This window comes from Nansenia antarctica, assembly GCF_963989245.1.
Source record: "Nansenia antarctica genome assembly, chromosome: 5".
NCBI lineage: Eukaryota > Metazoa > Chordata > Actinopteri > Argentiniformes > Microstomatidae > Nansenia > Nansenia antarctica.
This window is the reverse complement of record NC_137690.1, coordinates 9,849,431-9,865,138: the sequence shown is the minus strand read 5'-3', so window position 1 is coordinate 9,865,138 and position 15,708 is coordinate 9,849,431. Positions and strand designations below refer to the sequence as shown.

Below are 15,708 nucleotides of genomic sequence, written 5' to 3'. Positions count from 1 at the left end.
TACTTTTCAATACAGGGATATTTTTATATATTGTAAACATTATTTATTGTGTAAATTTGCTGTAACAATAAAGAATAACAAATGACAGAAAATGTAAACATTTCTGTGTCTTTGTCTTCTGTACTATAAGGGTAGAATCCTAAGTAGATACGCACATTTAAGTTGAATCATGCAGATTTACCCAAATGTCAAGTGAGTTACGGTCACAAGATTGTTCTAAAATGCATTCTTGCACTCTATTTAGAATGTATACTGTACTTGGTAAACATTCTACAGAGAGCAAGAATGCATTTTGGAACACAGCCTATGTTTCTGTTAATGAATGGGTCTGCTTCATTGTCATTTAAACATTATGCCACATTACACCGCCAACAAAACACACATGGACTACATAAGAAACATAATTTTATCAAACAGACATTCCGAATCAAATGTACACATGAAAAAAAGAAAAGAAAAAGGTTTTATGTTGATTATATTGATATTTACATTGAGGTTTGCCTCTCACTTTTGTGAATGCATCTATACGAGTACACATACTATTTTTCTTTCTTTTTTGTAACCATCTGAAGTCGTTAAAAGCTTGTTGTGACCCAACAAACAATAAGACAAATGCTTCTAGCTAAGAACCCACACTTGGGCCAACCAACCTTAGACGCTACAACTCTACTGCTTGCATATATGAAGGAATCCGATCGATGTAAGCAAATGAGTGATTAGTGACTTAATCTTCTCCTTCTTATAGGAGTTTCAGCCACCCGAGTCCTTCAGGTCTGCTGACATTATCATGGTAGGGGCTTGAGAGGGAGGGCCAGGGGGGTGGTTGTGGACCAGACACACACACACAGTCTTCAGCAATGACCCAGAAAGAGCAAGATGGAGGTGATAAGAGCACTTTGGGGAAATGCCAGTCTAGGAAGCGTCGCTGACCACAAGGTCTCTCACTGCCTGGAATGCTGCGACCAGTGAGCTCAGCTGGATCTTCTCATTGGTTCCGGAGGCTAGCCTATACCTTAACAAGACACACACATTGATACATTAGTTATGATGAATAACAGTCTGTCAAAAGGTTACAACAACATCAATATAATCAATGACTCACAGTAAGCACCGACATTATGCCCGTAAAGCTTTTAAACATTCAATTGAATATGTTGGCTCATTCATACATGTTTAATGACTTTTTTTTTCTGAGTATGACGCTGTTGTAGATTATTTCCCTTGTTGACTCTGAAGATTGTTATTGTTGTTTCTATTACATCTCATTGTTTCTGCGTTGAACTTGTTAACAGTCACTGTAGCATGGTCATTTTAAAAAAGTGCAATACTATACATTTAATTTCTGTAATTACGCATGAATGCCAAAATCATTATTATCCGATCTCACTTACTCAATGTCTGCCAGCTTGACGAGTAGGCCCATCCGGATGGCTGGAGGAAAGTCCACTGTAAGAAACCCAACACATTACATGCCAAGTTTACAGAATAGACATGTGCAGTAGCACAAAAACAGGCATCATATCAAACAGGTCCCACTCACAATACCATGAACACAGAAACAGAATAAATTCTATGGCCATAACAGCCCACTCTGGAGAGAGGTCTAATGAATTTGCCAAACCAGCTGAAGCTTAGTGGAGCGATATCTAAGATCCAAAAGCTAAGTGGACATAAAAACAAGCCATTTAATCACATGATCATAAAATGAGACACGCCAAACCAATCTGGCCATATCATTTCCATCTGAAACTTAGCAGTAGTGAAGCGTGCCACACTCTCCCCACCGTTGGCAAACGATTCCTCCTACAATGAGAACACCGGTAGCCATGGCAACCACAAGGGGTCTCCCGGGAAACCAGAGCAAGAAAACATCTAGAGTCACTATGCAGATGGTGTCAAATTCAGGCCTAGGTCTTCTGATACTGTGCTGCAGTCTGCTTAGATTAACCAAATATTATACCACCCCCCCCAAAAAAGGCCCTTGTAGATAAATACATATCAATTTGCATGGAGAAACAGGAGGTTACGCTGTCAGGCAAAAACAGATTCTATTATGCAATGATGTATAGCCTACTTTACATATTGAAAGGCCACACATTAAACACATTCTCATTACACTGCGATTTGGAGACGTCCCATGCTACATTGACCAGAAATGCATCATTTAGAGATTGATCCCTCCTCTAAGGAACTATGCACATTCTGAGCTTTAGGGAGCCGTTACCTCTGTGTACGACTAAGTGGATCTCAGTCAGGATGTCATGCAGCGCCAAGCCTTTCAGGGTCTTCAACTCAAGAATCTCTGCCGAACAGAAGCTAAGGAAGTTCTCTCCAGTGAAGGCTGGGGGAGAACCAGGGGAGGCAGAAATTCAGGAGTCCAGGCTCATTGCAATACATGGAATGGAATCAAACATGCGTTTGTTACCATTCCTCACACCATGCATTACAATGAGCCTGTCAACCGATTTCTACCTCCACTGGTCTCCCCTGGTTGTCTCAGTACATACTATTACAGTATAGAGGGCATCCAGAACAACCAACTAGAAAGAAATAGAGATAAAGATACAAAAGGTCCTCACACTCATCATGAGAAGTGCTAACATTCCAGGTGGGTCAATAAATACCATCTTTGACCGTTCAATGAATTGCCGTTTCGATAAAATCACCCTAAACCCTCTATATAAGAAGGCCTCTATAGACATCGCACAGTACTCAATTCTGATGCTATGAAAAACCAATACACATGTTTATATTTAATAACATTTTAACCCAGCTTTAATAACCTATCCGTTTTACGCACCTTGAGACTATTTGTGTCTTGTGAACAGTGCTTAATTAATGTAATAAATGATTCTGATTTTGTATCATAAACAAATATATGGGGACAAAAAGAATCATCCTAAGCATAATAAGGATACGCTTGTAGGCTGTGGTGAAGTCCTTGTTGAGGGACCAGTCCAGGATGTTGGCTATGTCTGAGCGAAGAGGGTGACCAGTGCAGGTATAGACGGTGTCCTCCGACACCTTCCCGTAAGCCATGCTGGTGCTCTTAGAAACCACACGAAGAAGACATCTGTTAGTCTAACGGATAAACGCCAAGGAAGTTTGTTCTTTTTCCCCCATCACTGTGTATGTTTAATGAGGTAAAAGATTACGGCCCTGTCCAGAAACACAATACTGCCTATACTCACAACTAGCAGACTCTTGTGTAGATCTGAGAGGATGCATTATGCCATACCTGCAGTATGTTCAGTGACCTCCTCATGTCTCCTGAGGACAGAGTCACAATAGCCTTCATTCCATCTGGAGTTACATCGATGCTGCAAAGACAGAGAAGAGGAACAAATCTCAGGTATTATAAACATTACGTTTATACAGATTCAGGTTCCTATGCAGCTTTCCACGTATATATACTATTATGACACCACCATCATGAAAAGGTGACGAAACCCAGCAGACACTGTGGCCCTCAGGGCCAAGAGTGGTTTACCCTTGCCCTTAACCTCCGGCACCCCCTTCCTCCAGGGACAGGGCCCTCCTCACCTCTCCTGCTGGATGACATACTCCAGCCTGGGGATCATCTGTTCCTGGGACAGGGGCCCGAAGCGGAACCTAGTGCATCGTGACTGCAGGGCCGGGATGATCTTAGAGAGGTAGTTACAGATTAGGCAGAATCTGGTGTTCTCTGTATACTTCTCAATGACTGCAAGAGGGAGAGAGAGAAAGAGATGCTTACATCAGGGGCTCGGTTCCGTGAAAGGTCAGTGGATCTATAGAATGGACATGGTTCTTTACAATTCATTGGGTATTTATATAGCAGGTATACAGAAATACAAATTTTCAGAATGGCCATTGTCGCCGATTTTGTATGACAAAGCCTTTCAGTAGTCTTTGAATTCACTACCTGCAACATCCTCTGTGACATTGTGCTTGACATTGTATTAAAAGCAATTGCAGCATGTCATAATTCCAAATAATCTCATTATGCTTTTGTTCAAATACCATTTGTGATCTCATTCAGACCACAGATGAAAACATGTCATAACTGTCATAACAAGGTGTCTCTTCTAAAAGGCATAAATATTTTTGCTTGTGTCATATCCTCAATTTTTATTTGAATCCTATGTTGCAGTCTGCAGCATAGTCACATTAAGTCACAGAGTGAATGAGAATATTTGGCTGCTCAGTTGACCATTTGGTGCACAGCAGGTGAGCCCAGCCTAGCAGATGGTTACCTCGCCGCAATGCATTCTGGGCATCATTGGTCATGGCATCAGCCTCATCCAATATAACCAATTTAAAACCCTTCCTGGAAGACAAAGCAGAGGAAACAACAAACACCAATGTTATCAATTGGAATTGTCAATGGAAGGATGATATTTATGATTATCAATGCTTTGAGACAACTACACTTACTAGTATATAGAGGGATAGTTGCAATAGACACCCACTGCTTGGATTTAGAAGTCTCAGTGTGTACTCACTTGAATATGGTCCTGGTGCTGGCAAAACTCAGGATAGGGCCTCGAACCACATCGATACCTCTGTCATCTGACGCATTCAACTGTAAAAAAAAAAATAATATCTGTAATCCATGTAAATAAGATAGATGAAATTATATTGGTTGTATACAAATTGTAACATAACCCCTGTGTAGCTTCTTAGCTAGAGCTGTGTAGCTTCTTGGATAACATAACAAACCTTTCTGTGTTAAAGATTATTATTCCATACAAAACATCTATAACTGTATGGCACAATAAAAGGTTTGTGCTGAGTTTCAGCCTACCTCCAAGACCATAGAGTTAAACTCCTTGGGCTTGAAGAGTTGCCTGGCACTAGCCAGGATGGTGGAGGTTTTCCCCGTCCCCGGGGGTCCGTAGAACAGCAGATGTGGAAGCTTGTCCTCGCTTATGAATTTCTGTACTGAAATAAGGACAATTGAACGTTAACTCATGTTAAACTCATGTTTGAGTGGGGCTGTTATTCAGAACAGAGGAATTACTGTAAATGTTAGGCAATGCTGCATACAGTGTTTGTGGTAAACGGAAGCAACTGAAATCAACATGTTGTTTTTCTACATTGTCAAATCATACTTACTGGTGGTTAAAATGTCCTTATGAGAGATCAAGTCATCTAGTGTCTGTGGTCTGTACTTCTCAACCCTGAAATGGGGAATACACATAAGATACATGTCAGGAAAAGCATTGAGATCACATCCACATATCACATCCTGGAAACTGGCAGTCAAAACCTGATAAGTAGCAATGCAGTTATGGCAGTCAATGTGACACTCATTCTACTGCATCCTAACTCACTCACGACCACATTAAGCTAGCCTCCATCACAACATGTACCAGTTTGGCTGAGCCAGGGGAAGACATGGAGCAAAGCTGCTAAAAGTTACCTTGCTTGCTGTGGCTGAGCCAGACAGCTAACTTGGACAGTTTGACTTACAACTTACCATGGCAAATTTCTTTGCGGCGTCTTGTTAGTCGACTCCATGTGAATTGCAAATATCTATTCGTGATTAGTGCAAGCAGCTTTTTGAGTTAGCTTAGCTTCACTTCGCTTCCTTATGTGATGAAAGCGTATTGGTTTACTTGGCGCGCTGGGCTTCTTCGACAAAATGTGCGTTTTGCGACAGTATAGACTGCCTGACGGCAACCTCGCATCCAATCACTGCTGTTCTTTTTATTATGGGCGGGGGATGAATATTGCGCGCCAAAAACCGTCATCAGAATTGAATAATTGTAGAAAGAAAAACTGTTTGTGTGTTTGTTACAAAACTGTTACTATATGCAATCAACTGCATTGCACCTCTAACGAGAACATGAGAGTTAGAATGCACAATAACATTTCCAATATGTATGAGGAGCACAATATTTGTGAATTTGTGATGTATTTATTTTATTGCACCCTATTGAAGTTTCGCATCATGTCACTTCTGTGTTTCTCTCTGTGGGGAAATAGGTTACAGGACCACATGCAATTGTAGCATATGAATTAGAATAGATTCAATAAACCATGTCTCTCCGCACACCGACATAGTGCACACACACGCACGCACGCACGCACACACACACACACACACACACACACACACACACACACACACACACACACACACACACACACACACACACACTTACTATTATATAGTTTTAAAAAGCAGGCATTGCAGTCCTGGCACACAGAGCTTTTCTGGAGTGCAATAGGCTACGAGGAACAGTAGAAAAGCAAGTTATATTTTTAATAATCTGTTGAGGATGTCCTTTTCAGTTCAGTGAGACACAATGCTCGCTGATGTCTCTGCAGGTAACACAAAGAAAATGTCAGAAAAATCTGTGGCTGCCGACCACCTGCTTCATCGAAGATGACACGTCCATGCATTGCTCAGTTTCCCCACACACACTCTCACACACACACACACACACACACACACACACACGCACACACACGCACGCACACGCACGCACACACACACACACACACACACACACACACACACACACTGAGGAGCATACCCCCCAGTTCAATTTACTTATCGACATCCGCATGTGTGTGTGTGTGTGTGTGTGTGTGTGTGTGTGTGTGTGTGTGTGCGCGCCTGTGCTTAGGTTAGACTGCTGGTGCTGGAGACCTGGTTTTGTCAAGTGTCACCACTTATTTATCTCCACTTTGCATGGGTATACAGCATTTCAATTGTATGGCCATAAATAAAGGACTATCATTCGTTTGTCTATCACCATGCTCTATCGCATAGTAGGCTTAATTAACATACAAACAAGTATCTATATTTGTTGAATTATCATTACTATCGTACTTCAGTTGGGTTCAAATTATTTATAGGAACCATCCCGACAACCACACACAGTTAGTTAGTTAGTCCTCTTCACCCCGTTGAGGGGCATAGGGCGTCCACCAGAGCTCTCCATCTCACTCTCTTTTGGGCCTGGGCCTTTGTTTCTTGCCAGCTCACCCCGATGTTCTTCAGGTCTTGGAGTGTGGAACGTCTCCAGGTGTTTTTCGGCCTTCCAGCTTTCCTCTTCCCCTGCAGGTTGTAGTCCAAGGCCTGTCTAGTGATGTTGTTGGAGTCCTTCCTAAGGGTGTGCCCTATCCAGCTCCACTTTCTCCTTTTGATGGTGGTAGCTATGCTGTCCTGGTTTGTTATTCTCCACAACTCTTCATTTGTAATTCGTGGATTAAAAATCACTTATAGGAACCATCCCGACAACCACACAGTAAAAATGATTAAAAACCTGGTGGTTCTCAATCATGAAGTTCAAACAGTGAGCTCACTCAGATCTGGCTCACTGCGCTGATGCCTATCTCGCGAGAACTCATCCCGCATCTCGGCGGCGGTGCCTCTCCTCCTCTTGCGATGCTTTTGCTCTCGCTGTGGATTTGATTGACAGGCAACATGTCGGTGCGGTGGGAGCGAACCGGGATGCAGCTGCCAGCACTGGAGACGGGGAGTACCTGCCTGCACCCAATTCACACAACATCACCTTTAAAATGATTATACGACGCTGGTTGTTATTGATCCGTTTGGTTACGATGATGCGTTAAAATAGCTGTTCAATCTGTTCAAAATGAACACACGTCGCTCATTGGATTCAGCTGAAGCAAACGTTGTGTTCTGATTTTTTTTATTTCTGTATGTTCAGTATATCTGCATAATATTGTGTTTGATATGATATAGCCCTCAGCATCAGCACCCTCAATAAGAGACACCTTGATGAAACACCAGGAAATACAAGAAGGACTATTGCAATGGAGTCGCCTTTTACATAGCTCGAATCTCGTCTTGAAACCCAATGTATACTATATTACATCACCCAAACGTTTGTTGGCGTTTTGCAGTTTGTTTTATTTCATGCGTTTCCCCCCCCCGTTTATTCTCTGAGTGAGTAGATCTTTTTCGAGTAGAAATTAGAAACGACCACTGCTCTCAAAACTATGGACGAGGAGGAGAATATGAATATGACCAAAAGCGAAGAGCAGCTTGTTAGTTTGCAGAAAGCCTTGCAGCAGTGCGAGTTGGTGCAAAATATGATAGACATAAGCATTTCCAGTTTGGAGGGTTTACGGACCAAATGTGCCACATCCAACGATTTGACACAGAAAGAGATACGAACGCTGGAGGTAAGCATGCCCATTTAAGTAGAACGACAAATTAAGATTTTGCATTTTGATAAAAAAAATAAATAAATCTGTGCGGCATTGTAGACTGTCTGTCATATTTCCAGAGTACTGTCTGTATATTATGCGTATAACAGTTGACTGTGTCATAGCAATTATGTGCAATGTATTTGTTCCACAGCAATAATGTGGTTTGTGCAGTGTAATAAATCAAGAAGCCAGAGAGAGCTGCAGTGAGCTGTGGTGGGCTTGCGCATTCTGCAGGTGGTGGGGGAAATAAGGTGGTACGGCCACACTCTTCTCCATCACAATTCCCAGAAAAACGTTGAGGCCTAAAACAGCCTTTTGTTTACGATTCATCACTAATAATGCCTGCGCAATCTAGGCTATCATCAACGACTGTTATGCAAGACAAGTGCATATTAGTGAAATTGCTTCAAAAAATATTGTGATCCGTTTTAATTGGCCCACAGGGTATTCCGTAAATTACCGTTATGTAATGGCCATGATATCCCTGATATTGTTTGTGGCATCAACAACACATATTTTCATCTCAGATTTGTTGGCCACGTCAATTATCGAAACAGAAAGCTGTATTTTCCACATTGACATTTTACTTACTGTGGTTTTAACCCTGCAACTCTCTGGTGGGTTAGGCTACAGAGGGGTATTTTCCCTCAGGACGTATTCATTTCAACTATACAGTATATCAACTGATGGAGGCTCTATGTGATGTGGTTTGTGTGTGAGAAGTTTTAGGAATCATTAGATTTAGTCATGTATAATGACGTTTTAGTAGGTAGGCTAACTGCTTATGGAATATACAGTTTCATCAAGAACCTGTTAAGGTATAGCCTTATTATGTTACAACTGTCCACTGATGTAAGATACATGTCTATGCACCTCACATGGACTTGATATGATTTGCTCATTTCACTTACCTTGGTATGTATTTGTAAAGTAGCTGTGAAGAAGTGTAGTCTTGAGTGTTTCATGAGCAGTAGCCGCGGTTTAACTTTAAGTGTGAGGATCTTTAGTGGAAATACTGTATATCCTGTCTGAAATAGTTAAATGTAGGCCTACGATACACCAATTATCACCCCAAAAGACTTTCAAAAAGTTGGTCTGTGTCCTTTGTGAAAGGTTGTACATCCAGGAAGGGTCAGGTGCACGTCCCCATTGACACATCTTGTTTACTCACGGGAGGTTATAGCCTCAATAGTCTCTCTCTAGCCAGACTTCAACCTGACCCCGTAAGTGGTTCGATGTTAGTAGAGCGTAGAGACTCATAAACTCCATGTTGATGGACAAGAACCTTGATTTTATAACACTTAACAGTGAGCAGACAAAATCATTCTGTTCATAAAATCGGCGACCTTAGATGGTTTATTTGCTGCACTTTGTAATGCTATGCTTCCAGTTCAAGATAAAGATGAGTATGTTCTCCAGGATTGGAATGCATTTTGTTATTCCGTGAACCTTTATCTCTAATGTTGTTGCTGTTGTTGTCAACCAAGGCTCAACCATTATGTGTCAAGCCAAGGCTGTGTCAACCAAGTGTGTCAACCAAGTGTGTCAACCAAGGCTCAACCATTATGCTGGTTGGTTGAACGATAGTTCAAGCTTTTCACCTGTGTGGTTCCTTGTGAATAATCAACAACTTATTTTTCATAGGAAACTTGAGAGCTGGCCTTGGTTTAAAGGTTAACTCAGCAATTTAACACCACATTCCAAGCAAGATGTTTCACTTGCTAGCGATTCCATAGGCTCACAAGCACATAGGTGCAATATGATAGTCTTAGACAAAAAGGCTGGTGAGTGAAATGTCTTGCTTCACGCTAGCTATCTCTGCCAGAAGTCTTTTGTGGCTACTGTATATGTGACTCTACCTTTAAGCTATGAGGGCCATCTCAGTTTGGCATCTTCTATGTTTTTTTGGATCACTCAAAGCAATCATCGACGGGATTCAAACATTTTCAGAGGCTGGCTTTCCCCACAGAGGTTTCTAAAGTATGTTTTGAAGTCTTAAGTTTGGGTTTAACTTTGGAGATTCATTACAGTCAACAGGGTTTGGGTTGAGGGGTAATGTCCCCAGTGTCTCTTTGAGACATTGATCCCACTAGAGAGACTGTGTTGGCCATAAGAGCAGGTAAAAAAAACACTATTCCTGCACCCCAATGCTAACCAAAAGGTTTGAAGATATAAACACCACATTGACCAGTGTGCAGAGGCACCAGAGAGAACCTCCACCCCATCCGACGTTAGCCTCCGTTTCTGATTGCATTGGCTGGTTGAAAAGTATTTCAGGTGTGCTTGATGTAGCTTCGAGTTTGCACTTTTGGGATAACTCCTTTGGTTCCATTCTACCAGGCAAAGTAAATCAAGTGCAGCTCAAGTGTATGATATGTGGTTGATACCCTGTGCCTAGTTGACACTCTGCAAAGACTAACCCTTTCCAAAACACTGTATATGAACTGTTCAGGACCATGGACAGTTACACCCCAACTGCTTCAAGCTAAATGGCAGCTAATAATGTTGAGTTAGAACTAATGGGCTATGGTTAGTTCAGTTAGATAACCCTGACTTAGACTGTAACCCAATAGCCTGTTTCTCATAGAATGTTATATTAAGTTGAATTGATATTAACTCAGCATCATAGCTATAGAGAGCGTCATAGCAACGGAGAACCCACTAGAATATCTACATTTGTGTAAGTTTAACATTTGCATCGTACACATTATCATTAAGTTACTCTTTTGCCTGATAACAATAACTGATCATCTCCATCACTTGGTAATTACACAGCCACGTAAACACCATATTCATAGGTTGCAAAGGTGTTACCAAAGTAATTGCAGTACTACTAACTACACAGACATAGAGCAAAACATAAATTAAAATGTTAATGCTAATAATTCCTTTGTGTGCTTGCCTCGGTAATCCTTTGGTTTTGTCTGTCTGCAAGTCTTCTCCTGAGAATGTAAACACAGGAGGAAGTGGCTATGTGTGACTGCCAAAGTTCTCAGAGATCTACCGACATTTATGAATATAATGTTTTTGACAGTTTTATTTCACCATGCAAAAGTACCCAAAAGCACCTGTTTTCTATTGTTTTCTTTTTACGAATGGAATTGAACATAGAATATTGACTGAAACAGTTATGACAAGGAATATGACATTAACACAAAATGTAACTGATGACAGTTCAATGTTTAATTTTAGTGGTATTATCTACTGAAAAAACAGGAGCAAACTACAGTAAATCTAGTGGTATAAGTCTGGGCCTAGGTTGTTTTTTGTAGTAGCACTAGCAGATAGCCCCCTAGTCGTTGTGATACTGTAGTTCAAGTTTAAGTTTATTTGTTATTTATGAAGTTTAACTCTTTGTTTATATTGTGCAAAGTGGGGTCTGTTAGGAGTAGAAATCAGTAAGTCACCAATTGTAAACCCAAAAGTAAAGAAGAGAAATGTTGTTTAGGCAGACTATGGGCCCTACTCAGTTTTCAGACAAAAATGAGTCTTTAAAAAAAGAAAACTATCCTTGTTACCTAGTTCCTCTGCAATCACCTGAGACGATTACCAGCCTTTGTACATCTCATATCATTAGCTTAGTGCTAGTTCCCAACATCCCAAAAAATGGAAATTAGTTTTATAGCATAACTCATAGAAATGTGACAATAGACTTATCATAAAAAACATTTGTTTACATGAAATTACAGTTTTTCATGCTGATATTTAAAAGATGAAGATTGATCGTTGATGACCTGTGGGACTTGGGTAGATTTAGTTCTGCAAACGTGTACAGTTGTAAAGTTAAACGGATCAATGATGGAATCATTTGGTAACTGTTAGTTGCTGCGCTGTTCATGTGTTACTGTGGAACTGTGGCTTTCTGCACTGTGTGTTTCAAATGGTGTTTGATTTGCACAACAGTGTGTCCTGGGCAGACCTATGACTGTTCAGTACTGAATTGATTGTGAATCTGGCCATTTAAACGATCCTGCACATGCAAGCCCAATTCTGATTTCTAAATCAATTGTCATGTCCCACCATCCAGGCACATGCTGCTTTGCCAATAATAATAAAAATAAAAATAAACACTTCTTGTAAGTGCGTTTCGAAAATCCACGAAATCCACGTGCGTATCTACAATTCCTTGAATTCCAACCTTGAATTGACTACATGTGCTCTCAGCAGAAATTGCCCGAAAAAACCCCATCTGTTTTGGTGGAAAAGTGCTTTCTGGGTAACCGTTTTCCTTTCTTTGTCTACTGTGAAGCTCCCTCCTGTTTGTAAAAGTGCTGTTATGTTGTTGTGACTCTTGTTGTGTAGTGGCTGGGTTCACTACAGGGACATTTCAATCTGCACCATCCAGCCTGCTATTCTGGTCACAGGGAAACAAGGACAACCACAATAATGCTGAAAATAATACATTGATTATTTGCGATGCGCTTTTCTTATAGTACACTGTCCTTCAAATACTAAGGGCCAACTTAAGTAAAAGATGGGGAAGGGAAGTAAAAGATAAGAGGGTTGGCCTAAACAAAAAGGTAAAACTAAGTTTAAGAGAGGGAAGGAGAAAAGTCAAAATGAAGGCAGTTTCATGTTCGGTTGTGTTTTTGGTGTTGTGTCCCTTATTGATAAGACAGGTGTTTCAAATCGCTTGTTATATTTAATTTTTTTACATTTTTGGCATTTATCCCCCTTTATCCAAAGCAACGTACAACAAATACATTTGTCCTAAGTAAGTGAATCATTTATCCATCAGTCATCGAAAGAAAAAGTAATCTATGCTCGGGCCAGGGACCATTGGCAGTCATAATGATAGAACATCATTTTTACAGAATAGAAACTATACTGGGGATGTTGAGGGAATGGAGATGTTTCAGGAGGGACAGTTAAGGTGTAGCCCCGAAGAGATGGGTCTTCAGTCTACGGCGGAAGATAGGAAGTGACTCTGCACTGTTTGTCAGTACAGAACACGCCATGTAGATGGTTAAGTGTTAATGTATCCTATCGGATTGTTCTGGTTGCCCAAACATTTCTTATTCCTCATTCTGTAATGTCAGGACCAGTGTATACTTAGTTTAGGTGTATATTTAGTGTTAGTGCACTAAGTTGAGAGGATATGATGTCACACTGAAAGAGGTAAACAAAGGCTAGCTGCTAAAATTAACCCACCTACTACAACATTTAATTTGGAGAGAAATGTAGTTTCCAACACTGAGTATTTGTTATTTTTACATGATCATTATTTTTCAATTCAAAAGCCTATCAGTTTCTGTGATATATTCACTATCATTGGCTCTCATGCCTTACTGCTTTAGAGTTTCATAATGCTCTATGACTGCTTCTGCTTCTACTAACTCATAACACTTTACATTCTGCGATAAATAACGTTCGCTCGATGATAAAGCCAACTGTTGTATCTAAACTTGCTTTGGGGCCTGAAAAGAGAAAAAAAGAGGTTAAGATTCCCACGTACTGTAAAGCTGGGGCGGGGGGGGAGTATGTGTGTGTGTATGTATGTGTATGTGTATGTGTATGTGTGTGTGTGTGTGTGTGTGTGTGTGTGTATGTGTATGTGTCTGTGTCTCTGCATGCATGAGTGAGTGGATGAATGAGTGCACGTGGGCTTGCGTATCTATGTGTACACTTTTCGGGTCTGGAAATGTTTGGGCATAGGCAGGGGCGGGCTCGGCCTGCAACCGTGTGGCTGAGTGAGTCTGCTCCAGATCTCACACACCACTTTCCACTCTGTCCCCCAGGGGAAGCTGGTGAAGTACTTCAGCCGTCAGCTGTCCTGCAAGTGCAAAGTGGCCTTAGAGGAGCGCAGCACCGAGCTGGAGGACTTCCCCCGGCTGGGCCACTGGTTCCGCATCATCAACATGAGGAAGGAGGTCACCCAGGTAGCCGTGGCAACACTCACTCACTCACTCACTCACTCTCTCTCTCAATCACTCACTAAGTCACTCAGTGGGTTAGCGTTATGGGTGACTAAGGAACTTGTCCCCAAATGGAATGTTATAATTATAATGTATAATGTTATAATGTTATAATTATAATGTATAATGTTATAATGTTATAATTATAATGTATAATGTTATAATGTTATAATTATAATGTATAATGTTATAATGTTATAATTATATTGTTCTGAGCTACTTGCTACTCTAGCTCTGTGTCCCTCATGTAAGCTTCGAACAATTTGTTTGATTTATGAGGAGAATCTTTTATTGAAATCTTTCATTTATAAAAAATAACACGGTATGTGCACTCTCTATAGAAAATACTACATAAAAACATTAAATGACAAATGACATAATACTAAACAACAAAACAACTTACAAAAAGTGACAAAACTAAACTAAATTAACACACTTATAGTATTCTTGAAGTAAAACTTGACATTTGACTTGTGTCTTTCTTTATGTCTTTCTTCTAATTAATTGAATATCTCCACTATGTATCTAATCCAAACTTGACTTGAGCAGCACTAGAGGGTTATAACACTAGAGGGTTATAACACTAGAGGGTTATAACACTAGAGGGTTATAGTAGTAGAGGGTTATAGCACTAGAGGGTTATAACACTAGAGGGTTATAACACTAGAGGGTTATAACACTAGAGGGTTATAGTACTAGAGGGTTATAGCCGCTCTCTGAGGACCATTGAGGTTCACAGCAGGCTTTCACTTTGAAAGCTCCAGTCCGACAGTCCGTAGACTAGAGCAGCAGCCCTAGTGCAGCATGTCCTGTAGGGCTCTCTCTCATCACTCACCAATACACACTAAAGATCATGCTGGCCTTCTCTCATTTCCCTGAAATCCACGATAAGTGCACATTTGCCCTTTTTGGTGCCACAGGCTGTTTCTGTCTATTTGTCTATCTATGTGTTAAGATAGGACAATGCTTGTCACTAGATGCTATACTCCAACTCAGTCTATGCTCTAAAAAACAGGAGAGGCCAACTCTGATGAGCGTTGTAGACTTTTTCTACAAAGCCATCAGCTGCCCGCCAGGACCTTGAGAAGCTGAGTCATGTTTGTCAGTGCAAGGCTGGAACAAAAGCATGCACACCCTATATCCAAACTAAGTCCACGGTGTGTGTGTGTGTGTGTCTGTGTGTGTGTTTGTGTGTGTGTGTTTGTAGGAGATGAGACCAGGCGATGTGACTCTGGAGGGCCTGCTGGGGATGAATGACCAGCAGGTGTGTGAGGCGGTGCAGAAGTTTGGGGCCGACATGGAGGAGTGTGACCGGCTCAACGCCTCTCTGTCCTGCCTCAGGAAGGCCCACAAGTCAGGTAGGTCTCGCTCCATCTCCATCTCCCTCCATCTCCATCTCCATCTCCCTCCATCTCCCTCCATCTCCATCTCCCTCCATCTCCCTCCATCTCCATCTCCCTCCATCTCCATCTCCCTCCATCTCCATCTCCATCTCCATCACCATCTCCCTCCATCTCCATCTCCCTCCATCACCATCTCCCTCCATCTCCATCTCCCTCCACAAACACCAACACTGGTTACCTGCATTTAGATCCAGATCCAGGATCACCTTACCCTTTGC

General features: G+C 41.3%; 2 protein-coding genes across 3 annotated transcripts in view; one reads left to right on the top strand and one right to left on the bottom strand.

Moving 5' to 3' along the window:
• Positions 1–221: 221 nt before the first annotated feature.
• On the bottom strand, positions 222–5,569 carry rfc5 (replication factor C (activator 1) 5). The gene is made up of 11 exons (XM_080531150.1): positions 5,462–5,569; positions 5,098–5,162; positions 4,787–4,923; positions 4,485–4,564; positions 4,236–4,309; positions 3,544–3,703; positions 3,239–3,320; positions 2,919–3,048; positions 2,225–2,302; positions 1,392–1,446; positions 222–1,012 (listed from the first exon to the last, which is right to left on the bottom strand). The coding sequence occupies exons 1-11, from the start codon at positions 5,500–5,502 to the stop codon at positions 913–915; spliced, it is 1,002 nt and encodes a 333-aa protein (XP_080387276.1). The 5' UTR covers positions 5,503–5,569; the 3' UTR covers positions 222–912.
• Positions 5,570–7,959: 2,390 nt separating this feature from the next.
• The window catches only part of ksr2 (kinase suppressor of ras 2), a gene marked incomplete at both ends in the record, with an annotated part of 68,754 nt that continues 61,005 nt past the window's right edge, over positions 7,960–15,708 (top strand). For both annotated transcript variants that reach the window (XM_080532411.1, XM_080532410.1), the window contains 3 exons: positions 7,960–8,145; positions 13,911–14,051; positions 15,295–15,445. In XM_080532411.1, the coding sequence (XP_080388537.1) occupies positions 7,960–8,145; positions 13,911–14,051; positions 15,295–15,445 (478 nt within the window). The remainder of the gene's footprint in view (positions 8,146–13,910; positions 14,052–15,294; positions 15,446–15,708) is intronic.